Raw genomic sequence first — 13,706 nt, 5'->3', positions numbered from 1 at the left:
AGATCTGAAAGTGAAAATAGTTTCATTTACCTGGGACTAGTCAGTACGCCATATCGTGTATCCACCAAAGAGTGGCAGATTCCCCACAGACTCTACTCTGTTGATAGGAAACAGATGAAGGAGGAATGAAATCTGAAAGTGGAAACAACATTCACTCAGCTGGGACTGCACAGTATGCCAAACTGTGTATCGGTCAAAGAGTGGCATATTCCCTACCGACTCTTAATTACTGTTATCCATAAATTTCTTCCAATCCACAATGCTTCAGAGTCCCAACTTCTTGTTAATCTCTGGGTACTCAAGTCTGTAAGCATTTTTTTGTGGATTACCTATTATTCTAAATGATGCTTGGTGCACATACATAAATTTCTGTGTTTCTGCTGAAATTTTCTTCGATTTTCTTTTTTCCTGAACTAACGCTAGGTCACCTGTTTGCTTTTGCGTCATGATACCCTTTTCAGTCCAGTGCTCTTGTATGTATGTTAGCTCTTAAATGTACTTTCTTTCCATCTAGTGAGATCCTAGACAGAAAGGGAAAATCAACCATATTCGAAACGATGTTATGAGGGTCATGATTAAACATCAGTTCACAATGAGTCAATCCTGTTGCATCAATGTTTCAGGTTGCTGATGATTTCTTCAAAGTTTCTGGTATGATCAGTCCATGTCATATGCTTTCTTGCACAGTAGATTTGACATAATCGATTCAACTCACTCACAATCCCCTCACTAATATTTCCTCATGGGAAATATGCCACAATTCTTTTAAGTCAAATTCCTGAATTCTCTAAACATATTTTAAATTTATACAATACAAATTTTTCACCATTATCCAATAAGGGTCTCTTAAGCTTGTCAGTTTTTACAAAATAGTCCTTTCGCGTCTTGTCTATCTGAGTTTTGACATTAGCTCCCTTTACTGGATAATCTTTGATCTGTTTTCTGAAACCATTAACCAACATAAAAACATAAGTACATATTCCTTCAGATATGGACAGGGGGCAAAACAGATCTGTTGTCAGTTATTATAGGGGCTCACTTGGCTCTGCAATGTACATTTCCTCTAGCACTATGCTGTTTATTGCGAGCACCTTTCGACATACAACACAGGATATCAGTCTCTCTGCTGCTCTATGATACATATTCTTGAAAATCACTTCTTCTCTCTGTTTGGAGATTCATTTCTTATTTCCATAATTTCCATGACATAAATGCAGATAATCTACCAGTCCATATATTGGGGTGGAAAACAACTTCCATTTCACTGAATCTAGTTTTCTTCTTTGGAACAAAATTCGATTATGCAGACAGTAGTACTGCACTACTTTTGAAGAATTAGGGTGGCCTAAAAGACTTTTTAGTAATTTCAACTGATCATCATCTTTTTGCCCTCTCCTTAAGTTCTTACAGACTTTCTTTAAGGAACTTTCCTCCTTGACTTCATTCATTGTAAATACATGTACACTGACAATGTTGAGTGTTTATGGAAAAAGTTCAAGGCAATCGTAAAATGCGTTTTAGACAGGTATGTGCCGAGTAAAACTGTGAGGGACAGGAAAAACCCACCGTGGTTCAACAACAAAGTTAGGAAACTACTGCGAAAGCAAAGAGAGCTTCACTCCAAGTTTAAACGCAGCCAAAACCTCTCAGACAAACAGAAGCTAAACAATGTCAAAGTTAGCGTAAGAAGGGCTATGTGTGAAGCGTTCAGTGAATTAGAAAGTAAAATTCTATGTACCAACTTGACAGAAAATCCTAGGAAGTTCTGGTCTTATGTTAAATCAGTAAGTGGCTCGAAACAGCATATCCAGACACTCCGGGATGATGATGGCATTGACACAGAGGATGACACGCGTAAAGTTGAAATACTAAACACCTTTTTCCAAAGCTGTTTCACAGAGGAAGACTGCACTGCAGTTCCTTCTCTAAATCCTCGCACAAACAAAAAAATGGCTGACATCGAAATAAGTGTCCAAGGAATAGAAAAGCAACTGGAATCACTCAACAGAAGAAAGTCCACTGGACCTGACGGGATACCAATTCGATTCTACACAGAGTACGTGAAAGAACTTGCCCCCCTTCTAACAGCCATGTACCGCAAGTCTCTAGAGTAACGGAAGGTTCCAAATGATTGGAAAAGAGCACAGGTAGTCCCAGTCTTCAAAAAGGGTTGTCGAGCAGATGCGCAAAATTATAGACCTATATCTCTGACGTCGATCTGTTGTAGAACTTTAGAACATGTTTTTTGCTCGGGTATCGTGTCATTTTTGGAAACCCAGAATCTACTCTGTAGGAATCAACATGGATTCCGGAAACAGCGATCGTGTGAGACCCAACTCGCTTTATTTGTTCATTAGACGCAGAAAATATTAGATTCAGGCTCCCAGGTAGATGCTATTTTCCTTGACTTCCGGAAGGGGTTCGATACAGTTGCGCACTGTCGCCTGATAAACAAAGTAAGAGCCTACGGAATATCAGACCAGCTGTGTGGCTGGATTGAAGAGTTTTTAGCAACCAGAACACAGCATGTTGTTATCAATGGAGAGACGTTTACAGACGTTAAAGTAACCTCTGGCGTGCCACAGGGGAGTGTTATGGGACCATTGCTTTTCACAATATATATAAATGACCTAGTAGATAGTGTAGGAAGTTCCATGCAGTTTTTCGCAGATGATGCTGTAGTATACAGAGAAGTTGCAGCTTTAGAAAATTGCAGCGAAATGAAGGAAGATCTGCAGCAGATAGGTACTTGGTGCAGGGAGTGGCAACTGACCCTTAACATAGACAAATGTAATGTATTGCGAATACATAGAAAGAAGGATCCTTTATTGTATGATTATATGATAGCGGAACAAACACTGGTAGCAGTTACTTCTGTAAAATATCTGGGAGTATGCGTGCGTACGATTTGAAGTGGAATGATCATATAAAATTAATTGTTGGTAAGGCGGGTACCAGGTTGAGATTCATTGGGAGAGTCCTTAGAAAATGTAGTCCATCAACAAAGGAGGTGGCTTACAAAACACTCGTGCGACCTATACTTGAGTATTGCTCATCAGTGTGGGATCCGTACCAGATCGGGTTGATGGAGGAGATAGAGAAGATCCAAAGAAGAGCAGCGCATTTCATCACAGGGTTATTTGGTAACTGTGAAAGCGTTACGGAGATGTTTAGCGAACTCAAGTGGCAGACTCTGCAAGAGAGGCGCTCTGCATCATGGTGTAGCTTGCTTGCCAGGTTTCGAGAGGGTGCGTTTCTGGATGAGGTATCGAATATATTGCTTCCCCCTACTTATACCTCCCAAGGAGATCACGAATATAAAATTAGAGAGATTCGAGCGCGGCACAGAGGCTTTCAGACAGTCGTTCTTTCCGCGAACCATACGCGACTGGAACAGAAAAGGGAGGTAATGACAGTGGCACGTAAAGTGCCCTCCGCCACACACCGTTGGGTGGCTTGCGGAGTATAAATGTAGATGTAGATTGTTCTCTATGAAGTGAATTTCGGATTCATTTGTACAGCTCAGTGGTTCTCAATAGCCCATTTGCTATCAGTTTGTCATTTCAATGTATATGTTTAATTTCAAGGACAAACTGCTGAAGAAGGTACATGGCCTGTCGTATTAGTCATGCATTTCTCAACTTGCAAGTTTTAAAAAAATGTAAAAGCCATGTGCACCCTACATATTAAAATTTTGTGGCCTAATAAGTAATGTTCAAACTTCTGCATACAAAACATGATAGCCTCTGGTCAGAGGTTCCATAATTATGCTCTGCATGTTGCAATGAATGACTTGTAGAGGTGATCGTTTCAGGTATATCTTTATCGCCTTCTGTTTCCAGCTGAAGCACCTCTACTGCAGTTCCCTACCCAGTTGCATCAATTGACATACAAAAGTGCCTTCCAAAAACTTGAGGATGCAGTAGCAGACTATATACCAAACAATTTTTCAAAAGTAGACAGGCACTCTTTTGTCCAAACCCAAGGGGTATCCATTACTGATAACTGGTGTATGCAAGGTGCATTAAATGACTGGTCTCCCACAAAATGTCAGTAGAACCCAAATAATCCAAACATGGATATGAGTTTCCTTCTATTCTTTGAAACCTTAAAGCTCTCAAAAACTAACAGCTTGGAAGGATAAGGTAATGTAACATTCCTGCTGATTTTATGGCCCAAGAAATTTAAGTTGTTTTTAATGCATTTGGTTTTTTCTCACTTTAACTTCATGCCTTCTCCTTTTATTGCTTCTAGCACCCTGTCTAGTAGACTAATATGTTCCCCACATGATGAACTTGCCAACAGAATATCGTCTACATGAACTGTCACCTGCTCTAACAGTTTTCCCAATTATGTAAGCCATCACTTTTACAGTAGCACACACAGAAATATTTGATCCAAAAGGGACTACTCTGTACTAGCTGCAAACACTCTCATATAAAAAGGCCATCCATCTATTTACGAGATTCTTTTGTCAAACACAAATTCCAATGTCCTCAGTCTACCTGTTTAGCTGAGTGGCAACATGTTTGCCCGCCATGCAGGGGGCCCGGGTTTGATTCCCAGCCAGATTGGAGGTTTTCTCCGCTCATGTACTGGGTGTTGTGCTGTCCTCACCATCATTTCATCATCACTGACGTTCAAGTCACCCAATGTGGGGTCAACCGAAATAAGACTTGCACCCAGCGGCCGAACTCCCCCAGATGGGGCCTCTTGGCCATCAATGCCGTAAGATTCTTTTATTTTCCAGTGGCCACACATTATATCCATTGAAGTAAAGTATTTAGCCCCTCAGAATTTTTGTAGTAACTTGTGCATATTTTTGGGTGAAGTCTCTCTCCACCATTACAATTTCATTTAACCAGCATGCATCCAACACCAATCTGATGCATCTGTCATATTTAGTTACTACCACCAAAGGATTATTAAATTCTCTAATTGCTTGTTCAATTACCTTCCAATCCAATGTAAATTGAATTTCTTTCTTGATGGCTTCCTACCGATTAACATATATTGTGTAGCATTTTTTGGAAAAAATATTGCTCAGGCTTTACATTTAAATGACAGTCACAACTTTTTCCACGCCTGGCCTATTTGAAAATTCACTATGATGACAAGTTATTATTTTTCTCAGTTCTGCCCTTTGTTCACTGGAATTCTGTTCAGTTGACTGTATTTTAGCCTCTAGTTCCTCCAGGATATATTTCTCTTCCTCATCAGCAACCTTCATATTTCTAGTTAATTCAGTATCTTCCCCCGATAATGATAAAGTCCCATACTCCGTGACAGAGTGTAGGGGATACCCACACCGCTGTACTAGGCAAGGTCCTAGCGAGGTGGTTTGCCATTGCCTTCCTCCGACCGTAATGGACCCACAAGTACCACTATTTTTTGTCATGCTTATAGGTATCTCTCATGTTTCATTATTATTAACAACATGCTTTCCAATTAAAGGCACAGTAATTACAGCAGAATTTAACAGCATTCACATTACTTGGCACTGATCAAAGTTGATCTTTCCTTGGTGCTTTGACACAAAATCAGTGCCAATTAACATATCCAGATTTAAACCTAACACACTTAAACAAGATACTGAGTCGCAGATAGGCACAACAAAAAGACTGTCACAAATAATAGCTTTCGGCCAGCAAGGCCTTCATCAGAATTAGATGGCAAACACAAGCATACGTACTCATGCCAATCGCAACTCATACGCATGACCACAGTCTCAGACAACTGAGGCCACACTGGCAGTGTGGCCTCGGTTGCCTGAGACTGCAGTCACACTGGCAGTGTGGCCTCAGTTGCCTGAGACTGCAGTCGTGTATGTGTGAATTGCATTTGTGTGAGTATGTATGTTTGTGTTTGCCGTCTAATTCTGATGAAGACCCTGCTGGCCGAAAGCTATTATTTGTGACAGTGTTTTAGCTGTGCCTATCGACAACCCAGCATTTCCGCTATATGGTGAGTGGCAACTTTCCTTTTCACAATATTGTTACGTTCCATTCTGGATTTTCCATTGTTTGACACTTAAACAAGAATGATCTATAATTGTGTCTTGTATACCATTGGTATCAAAGCTTCTTGCTTTACCAGTCTAGATATTTTTCTATCAGCAACTATTATTCGTAAACCAGTTACTCACACTACAGCCAACTTATTGCTGTTAGGAGTATAATCTGAATGCTTGGATCAATGCACTTGCTTCACTGCCACTATCAAGAAGACAGTGTACTATTCTGCCTGAAATATTTGGCTCTGTATAATTGAGTGGCTTACTTTACTTTGTACAGGTATCTCATTAAATTCATCAAGCTAATCTTTCTCAGTCTACCTTCAGCTAAAATGAATTCTTTCCATTGCAGTTACACTTATACTTAGGTTCACAGGGATATCGTACTGACATTCACAGATACCTATTCTAACCTGTCCGGCAATTTTATTTGACAGCTTCTCCATTTGTTTGCTGCACATCAGCTTAACTTCTATTTACATTCAAGCAACAGTGTTCCTTCACTACATTGGTGCAGAAATGATCATTTGCCACTACTTATTTTGCCAACATAGCAAAGCTCATAGGATCCTCAGCCTTATTATACTTGGAGGATGTCAAATACCTTTCAGCCGTCAATTTTCAACCTCATTTTATTTGGCAACTAGTTTCAGTGTTTTACGACACCTTCTTCAGGCCCCTAACCGATGTGCAGGGAGAATCTACCTCGATTGTGATCAAAACAGAGGCCAGCAATACTGGTATTAGTGGATATTTGCTACAGTGATCACTTCACCCATCACCTGCTGACTGGTAGCTGTTTTACTAGCAATATTTCTTCCCAGATATCACTCCCAAATGGAAACGTGGTTTTGGAGTGGGAGAGGGGAGGGGGTAGTAGTATTCTGCCACACAAGGTACCATCTTTCACACAATGTATGGTGGTGGCTTGGAAAGTACAAAATATGTCCACTTGAACTCCATTGGTCACAGGGAAATGGTCCAGCCGTTCCTTCCTTTGGGACTGGCCACAACACGGCTGGTCATGCAAGCTTGCCTCCCAACACTGGCCAACCACTACATCATATAAAAATGTTGTATTCTTCATAACTGTAGTATCACTGGACAGTTTAATCCTAAAAAACATATATAAATGTAACAGGAAGAGGATTAAAAAGAAAACTGCTTTATATTTCAAAATGTTTCTGTTGCTTGGATTTCTCACATATTAGCAGCTTTCTATATGTCAGTAGTTTAATGAATATATTGATATGTTATCCACGTTGCTGAGTGTATATTATTAGTACACACTATATATTATTAGTATACACTATTTTGTCCTGTTAAAATTTATTTTATATCGACTTGGATTTCTTATTTACCATGGCAGTTGTCAGAGAGATGCTACAGCATATGTTAAAAAGACTTGTCAATCATCACTGCTGTAATTATTATAAGTTACTTTTATTGATTTTTGGACTAACTTACTTTAGTTAAACTTCTTACTGTATTTAGAAGGCAAGTTAGTAGTATTACTAATCCTCAACAACTTGGATTAATAGCAACATGCGAACTGCTTCATATTGAGAAAAAAGATTTTGATAAGGTGATAGAGGAAACAATAAAGCCAGACTGGGATATGTGCAAATATGCTATGGCAAGATTTCCATATTTTGATGAATGGAGTTCAGTTGCTCTTCACGAGTGCTGTATGCTTTCAAGAATTAAAACATATGAGCCAAATGAAACAATATTAGGTAATAATGTGTTAATCATCAAATTACTGTAAATAATATAAATAATATATGGCCTTCAATCTTAGGCAATAAGAAGTTCTATTTTGAAGTCAATCATGTATCACTGTGTTTGTAATTCATATCTTTTCAAATTCTACAGCCTGTGGTGCACGAACCAATTATGTGTTCTTTGTATTAAAAGGATTGTGCCAGATAATTCAACATTTAAATATAATTGTAAAAGAAACAAAGAAAGGTCATCAAAGGTGTAGATTACAGACATTTGGGACAGGAATTCAACCTGGCGAAATTGGACAAACACACTTTATGCAAATATGTATTCTTAGTGAGCTTGCTACTTTTGGTCTTGGTAAGTATGTTGAATTTTTATTTTTATGCTAATTGGAAATTCTGGATGCAATACAAGTTATGTGAAGGAGTAAAGGTAATGCTATTCCTGTCCTTTGTACTCAAATCAGATCAAAAACCTCAATCTGTTGGAATAAATCAAAATAGAAAGTAAAATGATTTTTTTCATTCACGTGCTATCATAATCAGGCAGAAATAATTCACACTAGTCCACCTGTCAGGTATGCTGGACCTTACAAAAGGTCAAAGTTTTATGAACTTGTGGTATGTAGCTATAGAAAAACACATTTTTTGGTCTGTTCAATGTATATTCTTTAAAAATTTCCATTACATTTAATACAGACTCATCTCTTAAGAGTTAAAGGTTCATTTAAAAAATGAAAATCACTGCTAATTATGATACGTGTGGTGACTATCAATGGTGAACTCAACAAATTCGATAATTGTATTGGAGATCTTTGACTTCATTCTCTGGGTTTTGCTTCGTCGTGTTGATGCACTATGCTTATTTGCAGCATTTTTGTGACACAAATAAATAATTGTGTTACTTTTAAATTCTTTGTTTATCAGTTCATATGGTATTCGGTGTTCGTTAATGGAAACGATGGATTGCCTACTGTGGGGTGCATCAGACTCTGTGTTTCTTATGTACATAACTGACTGTGATTGCGAAGCACAGATGCTGTCAACAAAGCAAGAGATGGTTGCAAGTGAACATATATATTCACACTCTAACAGGTCAGCACTAAGTATTTGTGCTACCCAAACACTTCACCACATTGTACTCTATGGCCTATCCCATGTATAAGTTTTGTTGTTTATTTCTTTAGCAGTAATATTCTTTTTAATTAGACATCAGCTGCAGAGCATTGTAATTCCATCCTATAGTTAATAAAGTGGTAAATCATTTTTCAGGATACTATTTTTGATGTTTTGCCAGCAACTATTTATGGGAGGTGATGAAGGAGGTACAAGCCACTACTGACTATGCCTCAAATGAAATCAATGTGGTTTGTCCATTGCAAATTTTCATCAACGTACAGACCCAGAAATTTACAGCTGTTTGTTACTATTGCCAAGATGTTACATACATTTCCTGCATTGGTGGGGTGAGAATTGCCTGTTTTAAATGTCAATAATTGAGATAGATTGACATTCTTAACTATTCAAGTATTTTGTTAATTCTGTTGCCCTAATAGTAAGAAAATATTATAGTTCCTCATGTTCTCTAACACAAAATAAGATTGTCAGTTTTTGAAAATATAATGTAATTGGTCAGATAAAAAAGTCTGAGCTGGGGAACAAACATTTGAAGGTATTTAAATTTGCTAGTTTTTGGAGCCAATGACTCATTCTGGCAGAAGGGGTGAAGGAAAAGGAAGATTGGTGATGGAAAAAGACTGATGAGGTTTAGGAAATGGGGAGAGTTTGGAAAAGTTGCCCAGAATCTTGTCTCAGGGGAGACCTACTGGATGGGATGAGAAGGAAAGACTGATTGTTGGGGACTGCACCGGACGAGATTTGAAAGCCTGAGAGCTTAAAATTGGGAGATAGTGCACTATGCAAGGCAGAGATTACTATCAAAACATTATGCACAAGTCAATAAGAGTGGAAATCAAAGTGTGTGGTAGAGATGGAGGGGGGGAGGGGGCGGCGGCAGGCAAAAATAGACAGATCAGGACATGAAGGCCATAGAAAACTAAAAGGGAGTGAAGAAAGGAACAGTTACTGTGCAGAAATGTGGAGACCAAAGACACTGACGTAAATTAAGGTCAGGTGGGTGGCAACAACCAAGGACATGTTGTAGTGCTAGTTCCCACCTCCAGTGTTCTGAGAAACCGGTGTCTGGGGGAATAATCCAGGTGGCACTTGTGGTGGAACAGGCACTGAGGTCATGACTGTCGTGTTGTAGAGATTGCTCTGTTACAGGATATTGTTTGTTGTCAGTATACACCCTCTGCTTATGCCCATTCATCCAGATTGATAACTTGTTGTGTTGTTTCACACGTGGCTTGCCCTTTGACATTGTATGTTTCGCCAGTTACAGGGCTGATATAGGTGGTTGTAGGAGGATGCATAGGGCAAATATTACAGTGGGGACAGTCACATGAGTAGGATGATGATGATATTTGATTTGTGGGGCACTCAACTGTGCGCTTATCTGCACCCTTACGAATTCCCAATCTTTACACAGTCCAGTCTTGTCACTTTCACGAATGATGATGAAATGATGCGGATAACGCAAACACCCAGTTCCTCAGTGGAGAAAATCCCCAACCCAGCCAGGAATCGAACCCAGGATCCTGTGATCCAGAGGCAGCAACGGTAGCCACAAGCTGCAGACACACATGGGTAGGGGCCATAAGGTAGGGAGATAGGTGCAGAAGGAGAATTGGTCTCTACAAGGATATTGCGGCATTTGGGAGGACAACAAAAAACTATTCTAGGTGTGGTGGACAGAATGGATCTCTTCCCTCTTCCTTCCCCTTCATCCCTTCTGCCAGAAGAAGAAGCCACTAGCTCCAAAAGTTTGCAAATAAAATAGCTTTATAAATTGGTCCTCCTGCCACCACTTGGTGAGTAGATTTTTTTATCTTTCTAATTACAGTGTAGAACAAGATAGAGATGACATCTGTATAGCTTATAATAAGGAAGTTAATGGGCTGTGCAGTGTTGTTAATGCAATAACACAAAAAAAAAACAGTCAAATGAAAATAAGACAAATGGAAAATCCAAGTAAACTGTTTACTATTTCAAAAGTAATCACCATATTCTTTGATACATTAATCCATTGTGTGACAAGACAGTCAGTACCTTCAAGGAAAAATGTTTGTGGTTGTCTATGGAGCTGCGATTGTAGACAGGTGTGCACCTTTTCATATGAAGCAAATCGGCAACCATGAATGTTTTTCTTCAGGGCTCCAAAAAAGTGTAAGTCTCACGTGGTGAGATCAGGACTGTATGGAGGATGTGTAAGGGCTTTCCAGCAAATTTTCTGCAGCATTCTCAAAATGTGGGCACACCCATATCTTGTCAAAGTTGTTTTGACTGTGCTGTACACGTATCACTCCATTAAGTGCTAATCTCACCCCATCCATTTTCCATATTTTTGGAACCCTGAAGAAAAACATTTGTGGCCGTTTATTTGCTTCAGATGAAGAGGTGCAAGCAGCAAACATGTTTTCTAGAAGGCACTGACCATCTTGGTCTCTCAGCAGGATAAATGTATCAACAGATATGGCAATTTCTTATGAAAGATTTAAACAGTTTACTTCCATTTTTCCATGTGTTTTGTTTTCATCTGACTGCTCCTTATATAAGGGAGAGAAAGGGACCAAGGATTGAGTCCCTCTGCACACCTTCTATTACTGTTTCACCTGTGAATTGAAAGTTTAAATTTTATCACCTGATTTGTAGGTCAGTTAGCATTGCTCATGATTCATTATGTGTATCACTAGAAGATGCATGAATGGGTGCACAGTGTGAAACACAGCAAGATGGAATTACTCTACTTGCTACCACACTATTTTTTTCTTGTCTTACTTTTCCATAAAATGTTTCTTTTAAGATACAGTGATAGTTGAAATTGTTTCCATTCCATGTGATCATAAAATTAGCATGACATAATAACTTTGTATTCGCAAAAATATCTAGCTCATTATAAAGTTCTTATTTAGCTTTGTGCAATAACCTTTTACTTTCTCTGAAAACTGATTAACTTAGAAAGTATTTGTAATTACAGTTTGGACATATCCAAAAATACTTTCATTATTTGAACTTTTAGTTTCTTCATTTCACAGATTTTACTCTCACTTTTGTTATCCTAATTTTTGTGTATTGGATAGTGCTTTCGGCTATCCAAATAAGCAACTAATTAAGAAACTACATAAATTAATGAAATGCGAACCAAAGGATTTTACACAAAACTTAATAATTCTCATAGGTATGCAGTGTTCATTTAGTAAGCCAGTCAGTCGGGCTCCAGCTCTCAGCTGATATACATCTACAGTAAAGCACATTAAGTGTTTATCATTTTCTGTTTTTTCCTCATACTAGAGTTTATTAAATTTCATGTTTGTTTTTCTGTTTACAACTTTTAATCTCACATTTTTGTAAGTTATGAATATAATAGAGGGAAACATTCCACGTGGGAAATATATATCTAAAAACAAAGATGATGTAACTTACCAAACGAAAGTGCTGGCATGTTCAAAGACACACAAACAAACACAAACATACACACAAAATTCAAGCTTTCACAACCAACGGTTGCTTCATCAGGAAAGAGGGAAGGAGAGGGAAAGACGAAAGGATGTGGGTTTTAAGGGAGAGGGTAAGGAGTAAAAAGGAGAAGGTGAATACAAAGTGAAACTACTTGCAAAAACAGAAAGAGAAAGTAAGATGATAGAAAGGATTTGGAAATGCAACAGTGACAATAACAAATGTAATTGTTGGGTTCAAATTAATGATATCAATATAATAGAGGGAAACATTCCACGTGGGAAAAATATATCTAAAAACAAAGATGATGTAACTTACCAAACGAAAGTGCTGGCATGTTGATAGACGCACAAACAAATACAAACATACACGCAAAATTCAAGCTTTCGCAACCAACGGTTGCTTCATCAGAAAAGAGGGAAGGAGAGGGAAAGACGAAAGGATACGGGTTTTAAGGGAGAGGGTAAGGAGTCATTCCAGTTTTGGGAGCGCTCCCGGGACTGGAATGACTCCTTACCCTCTCCCTTAAAAGCTTGAAAGCTGCTGGCCTTGCGTGTGTGGTGCAAGCAGAGCTGGCAATTTGCTGCGTTGTTCCCAGAGCTGATTGGAGTCCCTTGGTTTAGAGCCGAATGGAGTGTCTCATCCAAAGGCTTCATTGACTCTGTGACAGTCTTGGCAGCAGATTTCTAGACCTGCCTTATGTTTGGGGATTTTAGAACTCCCCTTGATAGATCAGGGTGCACTACACAAAGAAGGCAGCCACTCAGGTAGCAGAATGCTTGTGCAGTGCACAAGAGGGTTTTTCAGGCTAGGTGGTAGTTTGAGGTGCTCTGATGAACACTTGCCAGTTGATACGGAGCAAGGGAAGTCAGATGGCATTTAGAATAAAGGCACTCTGACTGTCAAAATTTTGTCAGTAAACTGTTGAAGCATTCATAATAAAGTTGCTTAATTTATCGCACTCCAGGAAAGTTCTCGCACTCAAATTATTTTTGGGACTGAGTGCTGGCCAAGACCCAAGGTGGAAAGCTCTGAGTTTTATTTAGTAAGTTGATGATAATGATGAAGTCCCATACTCCATAACAGAGCATAGTGGACCCGCACTGCCATACTAGGCAAGGTGTTAGTGGAGGTGGTTTGCCATTACCTTCCTCCGACCATAAAGGGGATGAATGATGATGATGATGATCATCATCATCATTTAGTAAGTCATGGAACATATGTTGGAAAGACAGATTAGGCCATAGGAGGGGGAGTGTTCATTGACAAAAAAAAAACGGGTCTCCATTACAGACAAAGTTGAGTATGACAGTGAAGTTATCTGGTTGCATATAACAGGTGTAGGTAAAAAACCAAGTTAATGGCTGGGTGTTCTTACTGGCCACACG

The 13,706-nt window shown here is 39.0% G+C and overlaps 1 protein-coding gene across 1 annotated transcript in view; it reads left to right on the top strand.

Moving 5' to 3' along the window:
- Positions 1-7,708, top strand: part of LOC126412907 (uncharacterized) — a 193,459-nt gene extending 185,751 nt beyond the window's left edge. The window contains exon 4 of the mRNA XM_050082797.1: positions 7,555-7,708. Within this exon, the coding sequence (XP_049938754.1) occupies positions 7,555-7,602 (48 nt within the window). The 3' untranslated portion in view covers positions 7,603-7,708. The remainder of the gene's footprint in view (positions 1-7,554) is intronic.
- Positions 7,709-13,706: the final 5,998 nt, after the last annotated feature.

The sequence above is a fragment of the Schistocerca serialis genome, chromosome 7 (assembly GCF_023864345.2).
Source record: "Schistocerca serialis cubense isolate TAMUIC-IGC-003099 chromosome 7, iqSchSeri2.2, whole genome shotgun sequence".
Taxonomy (NCBI): Eukaryota; Metazoa; Arthropoda; class Insecta; order Orthoptera; family Acrididae; genus Schistocerca; species Schistocerca serialis.
This window is presented reverse-complemented; position numbering and strand designations above follow the sequence as displayed.